At 31.0% G+C, this 22,102-nt stretch overlaps 1 protein-coding gene across 1 annotated transcript; it reads left to right on the plus strand.

Annotated features, from left to right (window-relative positions):
* Positions 1-2,342: 2,342 nt before the first annotated feature.
* LOC143046959 (uncharacterized) lies at positions 2,343-17,536 on the plus strand. Its single transcript, XM_076219992.1, has 10 exons — positions 2,343-2,480; positions 6,648-6,788; positions 7,274-7,419; positions 8,352-8,487; positions 11,003-11,125; positions 12,667-12,810; positions 14,266-14,394; positions 14,731-14,829; positions 16,753-16,822; positions 17,269-17,536. The coding sequence occupies exons 1-10, from the start codon at positions 2,408-2,410 to the stop codon at positions 17,321-17,323; spliced, it is 1,116 nt and encodes a 371-aa protein (XP_076076107.1). The 5' UTR covers positions 2,343-2,407; the 3' UTR covers positions 17,324-17,536.
* Positions 17,537-22,102: the final 4,566 nt, after the last annotated feature.

The following is a 22,102-nucleotide window of genomic DNA, read 5'->3' on the forward strand; positions in this document are numbered from 1 at the left end:
TGACTTATATCTGGCAATCAAATTATCAATGAATATTTCGATAACAAATGTGAGCTAAGGAAGGAAATAAATCTCGACTATAAGGCATAAAACATTATCCAACCGATACAAAACGACTACAAGAATGTTGGATGGAAAAATACCGAGACGCTTCGTATATCAATGCAAACTCACACTTAAGTCGGGGATACAGGGAAACGCATTATTCAACAGACGACCTTCCACTGAGTATATCGCACACAAAAAGAAGATGTATTTCAGTGTTATGGACATAAAAACATATGAATGCACGTATGAAATTGTAAATGGGTTTGTCAAGTATCAATCGAGCTGTTTCTTTTTTTTGTTGTATTCCTCAATATGCTTCTCGAACATCGCAGTTTACACCAGCTGTTGTCTTTTACTAAAATATTTCCCAGACTACCATATAAGATCAAATCAGTATTTAAAGATTCAAAGAACATTAACGTCATAGACAATCAATTTTGCAGATTTATTGACCAAATCATGGATAGTACTTATTTATACCCTTCCATAACACAGTGCAAACCTAGTTGTGTTCCACCAAGCTGATTTCAAATATTTAACGAAAGAACTTGGATTTCAGAGCAAATATTAAAAGTTTACCCGGATCTGGCGTACTTTGTTATAAGCCTGATATTTCTGATAAATCTTGATACCTGTACATTATTGTAACATGATAAACAAAGGGGAGATTTAAGAAAACAAGAAATCTAGGCCGTCCATTTATTTTTTTTCATAGTTTTTTTTATTTAAACACTGTGAATGATATAAACAACAAATACACCAAAACAATATCATTAAAGTTGTGTTTTTTATATCGACAACGTATCAAATTGTAATATCATATATTTTACCAATAGGTCGATCTAGCAAAAGCAAATTGCAGGAGATTCATTTTTTTTCGTTTGCCTTAAAACAATTTATCACAATCACCCCATGCGAGCTTATACCATCACTTGGCGTCCGTCGTCGTCTGTCGTCGTAAACTATTTAAAAAATCTTCTCCTCTGAAACTACTGGGCAAAATACCTTCAAACTTCACCTAAATGTTCTTTAGGGTATCTTGTTTATAAATTGTATCCGAGGTTTTGATCCATCGACAAACATGGACACAATGGCTAAAAATAGATCATAGGTGTCAAATGCAGTTTTTTGCTTATATCTATAAAACTAAAGCTTTTAAAGCAAATCTGGCATGGGGTAATATTGTTCAATTGGTCAAAATCTATCAGCCCTGAAATTTCAGACGAATCGAACAACCCATTGTTTGGTTGCTGCTACTAAATTGGAAATTTTGCAGTTTTTTGGTTATTATCTTGAATATTAATATAAATAGATATAAACTTTAAACAGCAATAATGTTCAGCAAAGTAAGATCTAAAAAAAGTTAATAAGACCATAATTGTCAAATTAAGGAGTTATATTTTGTCCTTTTGAAGAAAGCTAGATGTCCAGTATTGATAAAAAAAAAAACTCATTTATCTTTTTAAACAGTACCTACATCATACAACAGGTTCTCACTATACTGAATAGCTACTAGATGTATATTATATAAATTAAAATTTACTTGTTGTATATTTTCCATTCAAACCCTTTGTGAATTTAAGACATTTCAACACTGACAATGTTCCAAATTTGTTGTTTTGTTTCACTTACTTTCATCAATTAGAAATCCCCTTTGTGCAACTTCTCGATCTTTTAAACAATGTCAAAGTCCATTTAACCAGTAAGCTAGTAAATGTAACCAGTTAGCCAGCAAATTTAATTACTCAAACCCCCTAACAAAACATATGTTAATTCAGCTTTCGAGCCTTCTTCAAGTGACCATTACAATACTTTCTTGTGAGAAATCATTAGAATTTTTCTTGTGGTCCTTATGAGGGAGTTGGTGCAGTTCACAAAATAGTGCAGGAGAGGCGGTTTAAAATTACGATTTTTTATGTTTAAAATTTCACGACTTACATGTTTAAATTTCAACTGTATGTTGTACTAAATGTACAATCACACATAACTTGCTTTGAAAAACAGTTTTTTTTATCATTTGAATAACGAGCCTTCCAATACTTGTATTATTAGTTTACGTAATAAATGTTCATATGACATAGAAAACATTCACCTGCTGTCATGAATATAAACGATTCCCTTAATATTTATGTTGGAAGGAATGAAAGTTTATTTTTAGCAGCACGACGGAAAAAATGTAAATTGAAAAATAATGTTTGACAAATTCACTTATTAATAATTGAATATGTTGCCATGGTTTCATGCGAGTTTGTTTCCTTGTCAGATACGCAAATATACATGTATATAAAACATGTATAATATGTACATTTGTTAATATTTATATGGCAACTGTGTAAATTGCATTTCACAATAACAAATAATGCGTTCTGTTTTTCATTTAACGTATTTGGTCGTGATTGCTTGTTCTAAAGAATATCTGAACCAAACAAAAGGTAAGCATTTAGCCGCACTTGCGTTTCATATTGTTTCATTTACATTTTTTTTCAAATTAAGAGAATCTTATATCAGCTGTCAGCCTAAAATCGTTGTCAAATTATTACAGTACTGTAAATCAGGTTTTTTTTAGAATTGAAGTCACAGAAAGGATTTACTTGAAATCAATATGATTTAATCAGATTAGTTAAACGTTTACAGCATAAATATTTTAAGGGTGTGACAAAGGAAAGCACAAGCGATGTGAGATCGTACCAACTAAGTGATAACTTCTCAAAATACAGATGTTGCTGTAATAAATATAGAAATGTAATTTTAAGACAACTGAACTTATATATGTTTTGGTATAATTATGAGGGTTGTCAATGGTAAATGCTAGCCAGGACTTACATCAGGTGTAGTTGTATTTTATGTTGTTTTTTTTCCTTTAAATGGATTTAACTTGTTGACATATTTCCTATTGCCCTTATTGTTATTTTACTTAAATTCATGTAGTTTGTTACACATTTTGTTAACATAACAGGGAGCCATTAAACAGAGCATGAATAGTTTTCTATAATATTCCAATATTTAAGGGAAAAACAATTCCATAACTAATTCTCTGCTGATTGATAGGAGAATTTCATATCATATTTTCACCTGTTTACATCCTCACTATAAAGCGATTTGAATACACTGTTCAGTTTTCATTTAAAAAAATACTGAATAATCATATAGTGTACACCTTATACCTTCTCTATGTGAGGCAAAGATAACCTAAGCCGTCTTTGGCACAATCTTTTAGATCTTTGGGTCATCAATGCTCTTCAAATTTGTACTTGTTTAGCTTTCTAAATGTTTTGATCCGAGCGTCATTGATGAGTCTCATGAAGGCGATTGTATTGTCAATGACATAAACTAATAAAAATAACTAGGAAAATCAGGAAAATGAGAATGAGGTTCGGTTCAAACAAAAGGTTTTTGGTTTTCAATTTTCCTATTAATAGCCTTTCTGTATAACACACCTTTTAGTAGAGTCAGACTATGGGGTAAAGTTCTTCCATTTTGCAAAATATTGCAGGAATTTTCTAGATAAAGGAAAAGTGCTTTCAATGAGACTATTTTATATTTAGTTTCAAATGGTTTAAGGACAACATCATAATATGGTTTACCGCTGCATACTGCATGTTTATTTTTAGCCATGGCGTTGTCAGTTTATTTTCGATCTATGAGTTTGACTGTCCCTCTGGTATCTTTCGTAACTCTTTCACAAGTGATCAAGTGACCACCAATTTACAATTTTCACATTTTTTTAAATAATTGCGTTTTCAGTGTTGTATAATGTCATATTACATTTCAAAATGTCTGTGTTGTCTTACCGGTAACAATTTTGTCCGAATGTTTTTGTTTTTGTGTTCATACTTTTTTAATTAATAATGTTTAACGGTAGTGTTATAATTTATGATGCATAATCTTCCGATATGACTGAATAACTTTCTTTTTTTCAGGAGTTACATATCCAACGTCACTAGCTGGACAGGAACTGCTGACCTTTCAGAAGTACACGAGTTCAACCTCAGATTATAAAGACTTCTTTTTTTTCTCAATCGTAACAAAATATTATTTATAGAATTAAAGATTGAGAAATAAAAACAATTTAAAAACCGAGATTGAATTCGAGTGACTTAGAAGGGTTCACAGTTCCTGCTCAGCTAATGACACCCGTCGTGATACTCTTAATGAAAAAAAAGTTGTTAAATCACATCAGAAGATTGTGCGTTCTAGTTCCTAATTCGACAGTGAATGTCTTCTCAGTTATGTAAGAATCCATAATATTTGAACAACCGAAGTCTAATTCATCAATTGCATCCAAAAAAATAGTAGTGATACCATTGACGGTACCAATTTTACGAGCTGTATGACTACACATTGTAACGAAACCAAACAAGGGATCAGAGCTAAATGCTTAATCGGTGTTATTTTTATTTTGTTTTTGTGTTTTTCCTTATTTTAGCAATAATTGTGTTCTTATTTGATTTATGATTGTTGTGTGCCACCTAAATATATTACAGTATATTACAACAAACTAACATTATAACTGTAAAAATATAAATAGGCATAACGTAATTTATATGAAAAAGATTAGTTTTTATAACTTGTGTCTCATTATATTTGGAAAGGTCGCATAGTACGTTCGTTCCAGTGTTTCATATAAAGCATGTAAATTCTGAAAATACATAAGGGAAAAGGGAAGGAAATGAATAATGAATAGAGGAAAAAATCAATATGTTTTATCACATATAAAAACATATTGACCTTCCCATTCCATTTTAAGTGTTTATAATAATGTAACCCTGACATAAATACATCTTCCATACAAATAGACTATGAAATAGGGTAACTTTAACTGAGAAAAGAACTGAACACAGAAGGTACTCTACATACTCCACAGAGATCACAATATGACACGCCAATGATATGCAAAGTTTAACAAAATTCTACAGAGATATTTAATACATTTTTTACAAAATCCTAGTTTCAATAAACAAAAAAAAGCATGAAGAATAGTGACAAAGTTTTAACTACTTAAAATATATTTTAGCTCGGACGAGAACAAAATCATCGAAAAGATCATTTTCATTTGACAGTGCGTAAATATTCTTCCGTTTGTCTACCTGAGAGAAAAAAATCTAAAAATCTATATATTATTAACTTAAGTTCTGAAAACAACAGAAAATCTTTTCACCGATAAAGTCACACTTGTTAAAACCTTAATTAAAAAAAAAGTTATGGATATATATTTCCTTTATACTGAGACTACTATAACACGTTATAGTAGTCTCAGCTTTATATAACTGTGATGAATATGTAGTCTTTTAAGAAATAAGTAAAAGACTTATTTTACACTGGAAAATATATGAGTTATTAAAAGTGTTTATGAAAGTATGGCTATGATCAATATTTTAAGGTTTGACAAATGTTAAAATATGTTTCACTGATTCTTAATTATATTTTACAGAATTAGGGAGATAATGTGATAACTTACATTAAAATAATTAAAAAAACTATTTAGTTTCTTTTTCTGGTTAACATCATGTTAGTTTCGGTTAAAAAAATTCAAGGTCATGGTAACTTTATCTAATACTACAAACACCGTAACCGAATCATATATCAGTATTAATCTTATTAATGAGAAATTTAAGTATCAAAAGCGGATTAACTTCTATAATGTCATCTGATTGATTTTAAATATCTGCCAACATTTCTTAAACAATTTAATTGTAAGTTCTAATTGAATATCAATAACATGTTCTGCTTACCCTTCCGGAACACCTGAAATCCCTTCAATTTTTTGTGGGGTTCGTGTTGCTAAGCCTTTAGTTTTCTATGTTAGGTCTTGTGTACATTTATTTGTCTGTTTGTCTTTTTTCTTTTTTTACCCATGGCGTACACGCGTTGTAGGTTTATTTCCAATTTATGAGTTTGGCTGTCCCTCTGGTATCTTTCGCCCGTCTTTTAATGTCAAAATGTTCATTTATCATTGACATTCACCTCAGTGTTCATGTAAAAGTTCAATCTTCTCAAATTAAAAGATCAAAAAATTATAACATGCTTGATTTAAAAGAGGATCAGGATAAACAGTTCTTTTAATATCAAAGGGCAAAAGCTCTGCTAATAGTCACCCGAGAACTTGGATCAAAATGTATTGGCATCGTAACTTACAATATGACAAAAATATATGTCGATATCTATACTGTTTATGAAGAGATGCAATGACATTTAAGTAGGTCGCTAAAAAAATAAACTTGAACGTTGACATTGATATTTTTCATTTTGACCTAATTGTGTAGCCTGTGGACCAAAGACTTCTTGTCAAAAGACCTGATCCTCAAGAACTTGCGATCTACCAGAAACACCGATATATCATTTTGTCGAACACATAAATATGGAAAACCTAATAACTCAGACAAAATCCGACCAGACGAAATAAAACATCACTTAATTCTTTATTTCTGACTTTTTCTCTTGTTTAAAAAATCTACAGTTGATACAATTCGTAAGTTATTTAACAAAGCATTTGCCTTCTATGCTATGATTATTTTTTAGTTTATTTCTCTTGTTCATATCTCTTTTTGTGTACTGTATGTTGTTTGATAACAAGATATTTATGTTTTTGTAAATTGCAGTTAGTTGGGAAGCAGCTAAAAGTAGTTGTTCAGTTCCACAGCTCAGCATGTTATTTCCAAACAATGAATATGAAGAAAATAATGGATTTTATGCTTGGACTTCAACACAAGAGTTGTTTTCAGACTGGGCATTTTTTTATGGTACTTATAAGTTAAACCTTTAATGAGATTTTAAATGCATACTAACGAATATCTGAATTAACATAAAGGAGACATTGTCATTAATACATTGTTTTTATTCATTTGAATTTCATATGATTTATGTCATTATTTGTTCGAAATAATACTGAACTAAAATGAAACAATACAAATGGCCGTTTTCACAGAAGTTCGAATTTGAACATACTCAATTATTCGATTTTTTAAACAGAACCAAAATTCAATCGCGATATCAAATTTAAGTTGCCTATATTTGTATATTAAAGACGTTTTCCACGACCAAAAAACAATGCAATATATGCATAATCCGTGTCGGTTTACAATACGAGTAAATCGATATGTAGGTAACATAGATTGTGTTGCACGTTTACTGATGTATTGCGCATTTACCGTTTGAAACATTTTTCTTTTATTTTTATTGAATTTTGTGATTTTACTTCTTCTTTAACAGATGAATATACTTACAGGCTGTATTGACATTCACATACCAAAGGAAAAAGAACATCGATTGTCTACATACTTTTCAAATAACGAAAGGATGTTCATTTCAGCTAAAGATGATATTTTTAAATGTGCGATTCATTGTACAAATATGAATTATTTTGCATACTATGTAAGTATGTATGGTGTCAAATCAAACTAATTTTCTAACTTAAAACTTTTAACTACTAGACAATCTGGAAGTCTGTTTTCGCAATCTTTGATTTTTAAATACAAAAATCGTCCTGTGGTCTTTGTATTCATATACAATCACCCTATTGTACAAATAAAACAATGCACACTTTATGTATTGCTTCGTTGTACGTGTACAAATGAAATATCCCATTACTCCGATTCTGTTTCAAACGAACGGAAATTTGAAAATTTCTGTTTATGTGTGGCACTTCTTTTCATGGTCACCTTTTGAACTTTTGAATTACAGGATAAAACAAAACATGTACATTGTTTGATAATATAAATAAAAAAATGTTCTCGCTACTAAATAGGAGAAAGGCACGGCGAGGTTGGTTTTGTTTTGTGTTTCTAAAGTTCTTATATAAAACATATTGCATATTTACCGATTGTGACATTTTGACTACGTGTTGATTTTTATGGCTGGTAATGCATGCATAAGATGAGATGGTTATATAGTTGTTGCATCTGGTTCAGTTGAAATATTATCTTAATTTCTATCTTTTCAATCGATTTATGGAATTTGATAAAGCTGGTATTGGAATGGTTTGAGATGAAATTGAATAATGAATAATTAAAGTCGTTAATAAAGGCGACTTAATTTCAGACTTTTACTAGATAAAAAACAATCTTAATTCAATCAATTAAACCAATATGAGAAAAGGGGCGCCACGTCGACAACAAACCCACAATCTTATGAATCTGCACCAACCATAAACATGTAGAACATTTCTTTTTTGCAAACTCATGGCAAACTTTGTACTCCTTACGTCCTTGAAATTAATAAGACTGACGATAATTCTAAAAAAAGGCAAGTTTTACTTTCAAATTGTATGTTATGTCATCGGCAATCACTTTTGTTCTTTTTTTCAGATAACGACCTGTTTATGTATTTCAAATATTGAAACGTATCCAGTAACTGATACCAAGGGTTGTATATCACCGTGTCACAGAGACTCGGTTTTCTGTTCATCAGGATTTGGTGTTCCGTTATTCAAATATAAGCCAGGTAGATTCAAAACAGTGATAGTCATACATTTCATTCACGTTGTACTCAACAAATAAAAAAAGTCATATTCAATATGAAAATTTATCTTCAGTTAAAAATATTAAAGGTAAATAAAACAACTTTAGATCAACGTTTATTTACCCTTTTGTGCATAACATATATAATTTATTATCACTAATTAAAACAATTAATTATGCTGAAAGGCATAGGTAATTTTTGAACATGTGTTCCATTTATATCTTGTCTTTCAGTGAGAGCCAAGCCACCGTGTTGAAGGCCGTTCGTTTACCTGTCATGGTTTACATTTTTACAAAATGTGACTTGGATTTAGAATGTCTCATTAACACTCATACCGCATTTTCCTATATCTATGTCCAATATGAAAACTGTTACGTTTATTGGTTAGTATCGATATCTAACATGTTCTATGTCATTTGACCAAGTACATCAAATTGAAATACAAAACTTCTATACTATTAAACGAGAAGACCTCATTTTTGGTGTCGCTTCTCTTCTTTCCAGAATAAATTAATCAACACGCCTTTGTGTCCTATAGGTGCAGTGCATAGTCGTATTTGTCATCCATTCATATGATTATTCAGATTGAGTTATTTTAGGAGAAAAACGAGAAAAAAGGCATCCGGATATTGTCCCGTCATTTTACGAAATTTTAAGTCAGATTAGTCTTCCGGTTTGCGTTTTTTCTGTATACTTTGAACATACATATACTACGAATAAAGTGCATTTTCAGAATTTTATCCGCTATCATTTTCAAGTTTACTATCCACGGCGGTTTGCGTTTTTTCTGTATACTTTGAACATACATATACTACGAATAAAGTGTATTTTCAGAATTTTATCTGCTATCATTTTCAAGTTTACTATCCACGGCGGTCACAGAGTTTATTAAATAGAGAGGGTCTGTATACTATATCAATGATCACCATGGATCGATTAGTTAACTTAGAATTGAAAGTAAATACGCTTTATGTATATAGTAATGAACGTTCATAATATACAGATACGCGCTAAAATTATTCATGTGAACTTTTGATACTTTTTCTGAAATTCTCCAGTCATTAAATCTTTTACAAAATTCATTGATTACATAAAAAAAAAAGAAAATGTGGTATGATTGCCATGTTAAGACAACTCTCCACAAGAGACCAAAATGACACAGATATTAACAACTATATATATATATAGGTCACCGTACGGCCTTCAACAAAAGAGCAAAGCCCATACCGCATACTCAGCTTCAAAAGGCCCGAAATGACAATGTAAAACAATGCAAACGAGAAAACTAGCGGCCTTATTTATGTACAAAAAATGAACGAAAAACAAATATGTAACACATAAACAAACAACAACCAATGAATTACAGGCTCCTTACTTAAATAAATGTTCATAACATACTAAATGTATGTTCATATTGAAATTGATAGAAAAACAAAACTTGGGAACTTTGGAAATAAAGGTGGAGGGTAAAAAAACATTTTCCTGTCCCCAATAACCTATGATTTATGATACTTTTGCTGAAATTCTCCAGTCATTCTGTATTTTACAAAATTCTTCCAACAACACTTTACGTACTTTAAACTACGCTCTGAATGCCAATGATTTCGCGGGTGTGTTCTAATAATACTAAAATAACGAGGTCCAATTTGTCAGCCGTCATCACGTAAAAACGACGAATTAAAGAATTCAACTTTATATATAACTAATATAGTACAAAGGTGTAGATTAAAAATTACACCACTCCAGGCCCTTTTGTTTTCCGAGTAATTAATGTTGTCAATAGTTAAGAAGTTCCATGTCGAGTCCGATACCGACACCAAAAGTATATTCACCTGTTACCTATTACCTTATCTGTACGTTCGCCATCTGACAGGCGCACCACCAAACGGTGTATTTAGGATTATGCTATATACACGAGTCATAATCACATGGTTGACACTACTAAATTCGATCAATCATTGTCAAATTGTTACCCATTGTAGTATTTTAATCAGCAAGACTTTCTAAGATAACAATACGAATACTAATCACAGGGTTGACACTACTAAATTCGATCAATCATTGTCAAATTGTTACCCATTGTAGTATTTTAATCAGTAAGACTTTCCAAGATAACAAACGAATACTAAAAATCTGGACTTAAAATAAGGCGTATAGGTACAGTTTTCAATGTGTTAGCGTCATGACATAAAACAGCGAATCAAAGAATTCAACTTTATTTATAACTAATTTAGGATCTTTTGTTTTCCAAATAATTAATATAACCAATAATTAATAAGTTCCAGTGCGACGGGTTCAAACAGAAAGATTTGAAAGCAGAGAAAACTGTGTATCTTATAATCAGCATAACTGTATCAGATGACAATAATAATACTGAAATAAGGCTTGCGCATAGTTAAATACTTTAATTCAGTGACGGACCCGCGATATCACGGGTGTGTTCTAGTATATATTTAATCTATGAAAAGTTGATATTTAATTCCATTTTCATGTTAAGATGTAACGGTTTCAAGACGAAGTATGTTTTATTACTCATACCATTGTGTTGCTACAAAGAATGGCTACAACTACGACGATAACTGCTACTCCATATTTCATGGATTCGAATGTAATGGAAAAGGTAAATGTCTATAAATCTTTTTTTTATATTGAATCCAAATGACTAGCTCCATCTAATAAATATTTTCCAAATAATACGTCTAATACGTTTTTTTTTTTAATATTTCAATGCAACAATTCAAACTGATGTTTAGGTTTATATGTAGCTAAGTATATTAAGTATATTATATATGATTGTGTATTTCTCTATATGACTTGCCCTTTTGATAAAGGGTTTTTCACCTATGTATATTGAGATTCAATCATGGCGTGAACAAGTAAAATGCATACTTATGACGGTATGTATTCATATTATAATGACAGTCTTATTTAATTTACGTTTCATTTAAAGAAAATAATTAGTCTAGTAGTTAAACATCATAAATTGCGATGTCGTGTCCTCACATTGTAAAGAATCAGGTTAAAAGAGTAGGATAATCAATTATAGACTTAAAACTGGCGATGATTTCTAATACTTCTATGCTGTAATTTATGTAATAGAAACCCAAATTGAATAAATATGCATATTAATCCTGTTTACCTAAGAACAAGTCTGCATTAGCACAAAACGGTTTTAAACAACTTTAAAAATAAATTTACTAAATAAATGTAGAACGTTTCAGTATGTACTGTAATCTGTGAAAAAATGCATTCGGTCTTTCTTCTTACAAACCTGGATTATTTAATTTGTCAATCATTCCGGAGCACCTGAAATCACCCCCAGTTTTTGGCAGAGTTCATGTTTCTTAGTCTTTGGGGTGTGTTTCATGAACTATTGTTTGTTTGTCTGTCTGTTTGTTTGTCTTCTTTTTAAGTTATGGTGTTGTCAGTTAATTTTCTATTAATAGGTTTGAATGTCCCTCTAGAATGTTTCGTCCCTCTTTTAAGACTCACTTTATTTTCTATGCATTGTTTAAACTTTGTCACGGAGAGCACGTGAAACCTTAGATTTTGTAATCTATTTGGAAATGAACTGGGCCGAATTGTAGCGTGTAATATATTTCAGCACCTGCCGTACAATTACTTCCCGGTTGCGAAAATTATGAAACTTAACATCACTCTGTGTACAAGGATTGTCGAAAGTTTTCTTGACTCAAAATAAAGGAAATGATCAGTTTTATTTCATGTTACCGCAATCAACTAATTGGAGCAATGCAGATACAGATTCTGTTATAAGACCTATTTGTTAACGCATACGGCTACATTGTTTTTGGAGTATACAAAAATATAATCTTTTTTTTCTAAAGATGATAAGTAAATCACAACATACATCTGATATAAATAAAGAAACTAGAAATCAATGCAATTAAGGATTAGACGAAACTGCTTTATATTATAGATTGACCAATATTAACTCTATCTTGCAATTAAAATTTGTACTATATGTTAACCCTATTACTTCTTTCAAAGCTGGTGCTCGAATATCAAGAATGATTTTAAGGAAAAAACAGATTCGCTATTTTGTAAATGCAAAATTACTGACTTATGCATATTTATATATATGACGTTAAATATCCTTGAACGATTGTTTTCATTTCAAATGATTTTTCTTTCAAATTGAAGGGAAGAATGGTCTGCACACAAATTGGATAAGCGCTGTAAACAACTGTACTAATTGGAAAACAACACTACAAAATGCAGCCAGAAACTCATCAGCAGATCTCTGGCTACGATATTTCAGATATCAAATATTAAATACAACTACAAGTAAGCATTAACAGTTATTTAATGTTTGTAAACTCTTTTTAAACTCTTTTTCCTCTCTTAATTTTAATCTGCTTACTATCAGTATTAATGTGTGTATCAATCCATTTCTGCACTGGATCAAATATGACTACTGTGGTGACAGCTCTTGGTGTGTTTATATTACTTACCTTGATTTCCTTGGCATTCCTACTTTTTTTTAACGTTTTAGATGAAGGTTAATCCTGAAAAACATTCCAAAGATATATAGATTCCTACACTGCAACAAGTGTATTACGATATGTCTCCACTCGAGACAGTTAAATGTTATTATTTAAAGCGCGAGGCTTGCCGAGCTCTTTAAATAACTAAAATTTAACTGTCGAGAGTGGAGAAATATCGTAATACACGAGTTATAGTGTCGGAATCTGTTTCTCTAATGATTTTTATCCTTCTTTTTCAAAGATTTTCAGAAACTTGTGTTCTTTATATGCGACGTCACCAGGCATGGTCGCCTTTTTTCATGAAGTCACAATAGGAGAATTCTGAAGAAAACAAAACATTTAGACGTCATAATCAAATTTCGACTAATCATTTGCCGAGAACAGATTTTTCACTAGTGAGGAGAAATATTTTTCTCACACCGGTCAGGAAATGTGAAAATAGCGCAAAAATTAGAGAAACAAAATGTATAACGTGACGGTACCCAAATTGCACCTATTTTGACAGTTTTTTCACCTACGTTTTTTTATGATCAAGAAATAAATGTCCTTAATGTTTTTATTTTGTAGCCCTATCCTTCTTTATTGTATAGGTACACCAATTTAATTTTTAATCCATATTGAGTCATAACAAAATTGGTTTGAATCAACCTTCAAACTATCCATGATTCTGTAATGAGGAGTACCCAAATTGCATCCATGCTTAAATTCACATCGTCAAAAGTCTAATAACCGAGCTTTTGTTTAATTTCTTCAAATATTTTGAACAATTGGATATTAGTCCATGCTTACTCTTCATATTTTACGAAATGGGTACTTATAATATATTGTATTTGCTAATTTTAAAAAGATGACGTTTTGATGACGTCGCATGATGACGTTTTCGTACATTTTGCTTTTTCAGTAAACAGAGTCCATCTGTTGATAAATACTGTGAACGTTCAGGGTATATCTAAATATGTTTACCTATGTTGAAAGATGTGCATAGTATCAAATCATAAAAATACAAATTGTTTAGTCTCTAGGAAATCTTGTCTTGTAAGATTTCCGTTGCTATTTTTTCTAAATAGGTGCAATTTGGGTACCCTTACGTTAGACTGTTGATTTCAGTTACATTTAAATTGTGCATCAGTTTTATGAACTTGAAATGATCAGGTTTCATTTTTTTATGGAACAACGGTTGTCTTTATTGAATTATAACTTATAAAAACTTTAATCAATTACACAAAAGTACGTAGATGTTTTATCGCTATTTCAGACAAGAAACGACGGAAATGTATTGCAATTTTCGTTAAGAATAACCAGGATTATCACAGTGACTATATCCAATGGAGCCATTACCAAGATAAGAATTGCTCAGAATTGCTTCCTTTTATATGTTTGGGTGGTATGAATATACATTTTTATTATTTTGTTTAAAGATGTGCACTTTGAATTTAAACAAAAAAGTATAAAACAAACTTATAGAACGAAAAAAATTGATATATATATTGGGTTAATGATTTATGAAATTAAAATGACATCTACTTACAATAAGAACTAAGTAACAAAAACTGACGTGTTTCTTTTCAAACAATTGCACCAAAATTCAACTTTTCCTACTATTCACAAATAAAATGTAATCTTAAGGCACATTTACTGTTGTGATGCCAGAGTTAAATAACATGATTTATTTCTAATGTGATTTATAATAATAATCTACTTTCAATTATATTTTTGTCAGATCACAAAACTGCATCAGTTGCTTTAGTTCCAAGCTCAACGGTGAAAGAAAATTCAACCTCACAGTTTTCATCAAAATTTAAAGAAACTAACAAACATGGTAATTGGTTTTAAACAAAGTAAAACTGAGTTTGAGTGTCAAATCTGACTCAATTTAATACAAAATATACATTTGATTTACATTTATTTCAAACGTGCTCCTACATTTTTGGAATTTGGAATCACATTCGTTACATTTATACCATCTGCCATTTCTTAATTACAATTAAGAGGTTTTTCATAATAGACATATGAACTACATAAATGTCAAAATAAATCCTTTGTCATTGTAGGTTCTTTCGCATGTTTGTTTTCAAACGATAACAAAACATATCTTAATTGATTATCAAGGATACGAATTGAATTTTACTACAATATAAAAGATGATTACCATAGAGTCAACTCTCGACCAGAGACTGAACAACGTAGACGTTAGCAACTTAATTTCATGGCACGGCATTCAACAATAAGCAAATCCTATACAGCATAGCAATTTATGTGCAGTATGATCTGCTCACCATCCGGGAGCACCTGAAAAGGCGCAAACATAAAATGTGGCGGCATTTAACATGCTTGCGAGCGACCTATCCTCCCCATTACCTAGGACAATGGCGTAACAGCACAGCATAAGAACACACAGTTACAATATAACAGTAACTGAAGGCTGGTTAAACAGCTAGTTAAAAAACACATATATCTAGTAAGACTCATATAATAATGAGTACTCATCCATTATCCATATGCAGTGACATGACTTCGTTATATTGTAGCAGTCTGTATAGAAAACTTTATTTTGTGTTACACCAAAATATTGATATCTACAGACTGTACAATCATCAATGTGCATAGTTGTACAGCAATAATGTTTTGAGTATGAATTGATTAATCACAAAATCGATACTTTATACTAATAAAACCAATATTAAAAGATCAGAGTACAGTGCTACATTTGTAACCATTTAGAATGAGTTTATCTAAATGATCTAGTATATGTTTGCCCTAATCGTATCTTTTTTTACAGACCCAATAAGCAACATCATTGTAAAAACTAGAGTGACTTTTATGCTCTCCTGTTTGTTATCAATATTTTACAGATGTAGACAAACTTCAAAATCAGATATTTTCTCTAAGCAAGAATCGAATGGAATTTTAAGTAATTCGTGGAAACGCGACCCTTGACTAAACATACAAGAAATTGTAACATCTCAGATTTGATTAATATTTTTTATCAATGCCTTCATATAGTAATTTCAACATGGAAATCGCATATATGTACATCATATTTAAAATTCATTGTACCTTCGCTGATAACCATTTTCAATGCGTTTGCACATGTATAAAAAAAAACACACATAAATTATGTTATATAATTCCATTACCGACAGTTTTTTTCATCTACGATTTTTTATGATCAAGACAAAATTTTCCATTCTGCGTTATGCTTATGTTGTATATAGTTACACAAATTTAATTTTGAACCCATATTGAATCGCAGAAATATAGGTTTGAACCGACCACACGATCAATAATTCTGAAATGAGGAATACCCAAATTGCATTCATGCTTAAATTAGCATCCTTAAAAATCTGATAACAGATCTTTTGTTTCATTTCTTCAAATATGTAGAACTATTTGATAATAGTAAATGCTTACGATTCTTTTAAATAGGAAATGGACGCTAGTAGAATATTTTATTTGCTCATTTTAAAAAGATTACTTTTTATACACGTCCCATGACGACGTTTCAGTATATTTCACCTTTTCTAGTGAATTCTTCAGCAGGTGATATAAATTGTGAACGTTTGGTAAAAAGTATATCTACCTACATTGAAAACCATGCATAATTTCAAAATTGTACGATACCTGCTGCTATGTTTGCTAACTAGGTGCAATTTTGGTATTGTGACGTTACTTACATTGTTAACTTTTTTGTATTACTACATGTAAATCCTTTCATTTACAAAATATATTTTTCATATTTTAGATGAATTGTTATTAGCCAAGATTATACTCCTGACGTCCTCCATAGGGTTTGTTGTTGTTAGTATAATAAGGTATATAATGTGATATTTGTAATAAACATGATATAAGGGAGATATACTATTATTTGAATAGAACTCGTTAAATTAGTCTATATTGATTTGATTTTTCTGAAATACTAAGACGAAGTTGATTTCAAATTATGTAACAACTTTGATTTTTAGTGGTTATAACATTTAATCTTAATCATTGAAATGTTGCGATGTGTTTTATTTGTTTGTTCTTGTTATCGTTCAATTGTTGATTTGCGAATTTTACTACTTCGCAAATGTTTATGTATTGAAATCGCTAAATTGTTCACGTTTACAAAATAGTATATATACATGAAATATATCTATTTAAATCAGGAGATATCATTTATCTTTGTTTATGAATGTAAATGATAACATCTACATGAATTCTATTTAACCATATGCACGAAGGCAACAAGTTATCATATTATTTATATTTATTGTTGTAGAGTATGCTATCAGAAGATCAGCAGTTACCAATATCGAAAAAATATTGACAGTTAAAAAAATATCTCAAGTTATAATTCACAGAATTCTAGAATTGATAGATGATACTAATGTTCTATCATATATTGATAGCAAAACATTTTCAAACTTTGCGTGAAATATAACTGTATCTCTGTTTGTTGAATCATTGCCAAAGACAACAAGAATGATATAATTTTCACTAGTTTGATAACGGTCAATCTTTTTTTAAATAAATGAACGATTGTGTTTGCATAGTGTGTGTATCCAGAAAATATCCGCGAGTATTACTAATATAAAAACAGAAGATTTGGTATGATTGCCAATGAGACTACTCTCCACAAGAGACCAAAATGACACACAAATGCACACTTATAGGTCACCGTACGGCTTTATACAATGAGTAAAACCAATAACGCATAGTCAGCTATAAAAGGCCCCGAAATAACAATGTTAAACAATTCAGACAAGAAAACTAACGGCCTTATTTATGTTTTTAATGTTGATTGAAGGATGATAGAGGAAACGTGTAAACGTTTACAAAATACAAAACAAATTGATTTGAATGTATATTCTAACACATTTAATAATGTCATCTATTCCATGACTTATATTGTATTATATTACTCTGCACAAAGACGTACGATTTTGTGTGTTTTTACTAAGCATTATATCACAGTTTTAACTCAAATTTTTCAGAATATTTATAAATCAAATAACACATAGATGAGAGGGTAATATGAGGAAGGCGCTACCTTAAATGCCAGCTTTATACAAAGACAATGTCCTATATATTGATTGGTTGTTAACGTTCAGTGGCAAATATTTCATGCATGTTCATGACGAATGTTCTAGGCTACATTAACATATAGTTTATCTAAAATACAATAATAAGTTCAGATGGAAAATGTTTGGGGAATGATCATTGAACTTCAAAAGGCAGGAGGGGGAATGGTATTTTTCTTTTTAATAAATAAAAATCAATTCCCAAATTGATGAAAAAAAAATCTGTTCAAGCAGAGGACAAAAAAAATATTTTGAATCCAGATCTTCACCAAAAACGATTTTATCTTTCAGATATGCAAAATAAATTAAGCTTTTATATAATTATCTAAAAACATTTAAAACTTCCAAAACCGCCCAGGTAAGTCTGTACACAGTAGTTTTTTAGGTGAAAATACGGTCGTATTTGCCAATTTGTTATGATGAACCTAAATACTAGTGTTAAATTTTGACTAAATAACTTTAATTGATAGCGCTGAAGGGCTTTGGGGGAAAAAATCTGACTCAAACAAAATTCAATTTGTATTCCTGATCATCTTCAGTTTATGGGTTCTACACCAATTTCATGTACAAATTCAGTCATTTTTTGTCTTTTTTAGCTCACGTGGCCCGAAGGGCCAAAGTGAGCTTATGCCATCACTTGGCGTCCGTCGTCGTCCGTCGTCTGTCGTCGTCTGTCGTCGTAAACTATTTCAAGAATCTTCTCCTCTGAAACTACTAAGCCAAATACTTCCAAACTTTACTTGAATGTTCCTTAGGGTATCTTGTTTATAAATTGTATCCGAAGTTTTGATCTATCAACAAACATGGTCGCCATTGCTAAAAATAGAACATAGGGGTCAAATACAGTTTTTGGCTTATAACTCAAAAACCGAAGCATTTAGAGATTGATTATCAGGTCAAGATCTATCAGCCCTGAAATTTTCAGATGAATCGGACAACCCGTTGTTGGGTTGCTGCCCCTGAATTGGAAATTTTAAGAAAATTTTGCTGTTTTTGGTTATTATCATGAATATTATTATAGGTAGAGATAAACTGTGAGCAGCAAAAATGTTCAGCAAACTAAGACATAAAAATAAGTCAACATGACTGAAATGGTCAGTTGACCCCTTTAGGAGTTATTGCCCTTTATAGTTAATTTTTAACCATTTTTCATAAATCTTAGTTATCTTTTACAAAAATCTTCTCCTCTGAAACTACTGAGCCAAATTGAACTAAACTTGGCCACAACCATCATTGGGGTATCTAGTTTGAAAATTGTGTCCAGTGACCTGGCCAACCTACCAAAATGGCCGCCATGGCTAAAAATAGAACATAGGGGTAAAATGCAGTTTTTGGCTTATAACCCAAAAACCAAAGCATTTAGAGCAAATCTGACATGGGGGTTAAATTGTTTATCAGGTCAAGATCTATCTGCCCTGAAATTTTCAGATGAATTGGACAACCCATTGTTGGGTTGCTGCCCCTGAATTGGTAATTTTAAGGAAATTTTGCTGTTTTGGTTATTATCTTGAATATTATTATTATATAGATAGAGATAAACTGTAAACAGCAATAATGTTCAGCAAAGTTAGATTTACAAATAAGTCAACATGACCGAAATGGTCAATTTTTAACCATTTTTCGTAAATCTTAGTAATCTTTTACAAAAATCTTCTCCTCTGAAACTACTGGGCCAAATTAATCCAAACTTGGCCACAATCATCTTTTGGGTATCTAGTTTTAAAAATGTGTCGGGTGACCCGGCCATCCAAACAAGATGGCTGCCACGGCTAAAAGTAGAACATATGGGTAAAATGTCAAAAACCAAAGCATTAAGATCAAATCTGACTGTGGTTGAATTGTTTCACAGGTCAAAATCTATCTGCCCTGAAATATTCAGATGGATCGGACGACACATTGCTAGGTTGCTGCCCCTGAATTGGTAATTTTAAGGAAATTTTGCAGTTTTTAGCTCACCTTTCCTAAAAGGAAATGTGAGCTTTTCTCATCACTTGGCGTCCGTCGTCGTTAACAATTTTTCAAACATCTTCTCCTCTGAAACTACTAAATGGATTTGGATGAAACTTAGCATGATTGTTCCTTAGATTATTCTGCACAAAGTTTGTGCTTCGATTTTTGATCCGTCAAAAAACATGGCCGCCGTTACTTAAAATAGAACATAGGGGTCAAATGCAGTTTTTGGCTTATATCTCAAAAACTAAAGCATTTAAAGCAAATTTGACATGGGGTCAAGATCTATCAGCCCTGAAATTTTCAGATGAATCAAACAAATTTTGCAGTTTTTGGTCATTATCTTGAATATTAATATAGATAAAGATAAACTGTAAACAGCAAAAATAAAATGATCAGCAAAGTAAGATCTACAAATAAGTTAATATGACCAAAATTGTCAATTGACCCCTGAAGGGGTTATTGTCCTTTAATGACAATTTTTCACAATTTGTTCATCATATTTGCTAACTTTAAAAAATCTTCTCCTCTAAAACTACTCAACCAAATTCAATCAAACTTCGTTTGAATGATCAGTAGGGTGTATAAAATAAAGTTTGTGTTTTATTTTCTATTTCGTCAAAAAACATGGCCGAAGGCATTGCTTACCAGGTGAACGATTCAGGCTCTTGAGAGCCTCTTGTTTGAATATATATATATTTTTTTGTTAGCTTACTTTTCAAGTTTTGATTATATGACAGCAAACTAAATTGAGAATTGAAATGGGAAATACAAGCATGTCTAAAATTTGCTTTCGAGTAATGCTTAATCATGTCGTAGTTGTCCTCAAGAAGACAAATTTGGTTTCCAGACAATAACTTTAGTATAAGTTAATGGATCTCTATGAAATTGTGCTAGAAGGTTCAATACTCAAAAGGAAGATTAGAATGAATTTTGGGGTTATGGTACAACATTTTTGGGGGTGTTTTTTTTACAAAACTTTATGTTTTTCTTCAAATATTTACCATATATACATTGATTATTAATCATCTAGTACATATAGATGCAAAAAATTCTGATTTGGCAGGCGATGTACACAAAATAGGGTGTTTTAATTATTTTATCTGTAATTTGTGCATTTTTCCAACGATGTGTACTCCTTGATAATCTCGACGTCAGTATCATGATAAAGAAAATATATTTGGTAAGTATATTCACAATTGACATGCACCAGTGCGCGGCAAACGGATTTTCTTTCCCTTTAATTCCCAAAATTGCACATGATTTTTTTTTCTCACAGAGACACATGAGTTATTTGGTAAAAAAAAAACACTTGTCATTGTTTGAAACTTTCAGTAATCAAAATTTAGTTTAGCCTTTTTGAATGTTTCACTGATTGTGTGAAAATTTTAACAAAAAATGTACAAAACACTTAAAATAAAAATTGCATTATATGCAGAATTATTGATAACTTTCCTTACTATTCACAAGGACATATATCTAACATATTGTCCATGCTATTCTGATCTGAGTTTATATTCATACATATACTTGCATGGCTGGTGCTGTTCCAAGTTGTCTTGTTTTTCTGCTTCTTGAGAAGTATTTGTTTAACCTGTTCAGTCACTATAAAGTGTTACAATTCTTATTTAGACGCAACACATAAATAGTGACTTAAATTCGAATCTTACTCAAACTCTACCTCAAGAAGTGACTCAAATTTAAAGTTGTAACTAGAACTCCTCCTTCTAATGTGACTCAAACTCGAAGTCCAACTCGAAACTCAATGCTAACTAGAACTTTAATTATAAGCATGACTTGAATTCGAAAACTAACTCAAAGTTTAACTCAAACATTAACCCGAACTCTAATTTGAAAACTAATTAGATGGCTGGCCACAGGCATTCAAGGCATATACAACATGGAAATCTATCTAAAAATAGAACAGGTTTTTCCGAATTGTTTACGTGGTTTTACCTCATCAAGTAATAGGATAACCACATCAAAGAATAACAAGACCATATCAAGAGGTGACAAGACCACATCAAATAATGAAACAAACACATCAAGTAGTGTAAAATCGTCAAATTTGAAACATCATTA

The sequence above is a fragment of the Mytilus galloprovincialis genome, chromosome 9 (genome assembly GCF_965363235.1).
Source record: "Mytilus galloprovincialis chromosome 9, xbMytGall1.hap1.1, whole genome shotgun sequence".
Classification (NCBI taxonomy): Eukaryota; Metazoa; Mollusca; class Bivalvia; order Mytilida; family Mytilidae; genus Mytilus; species Mytilus galloprovincialis.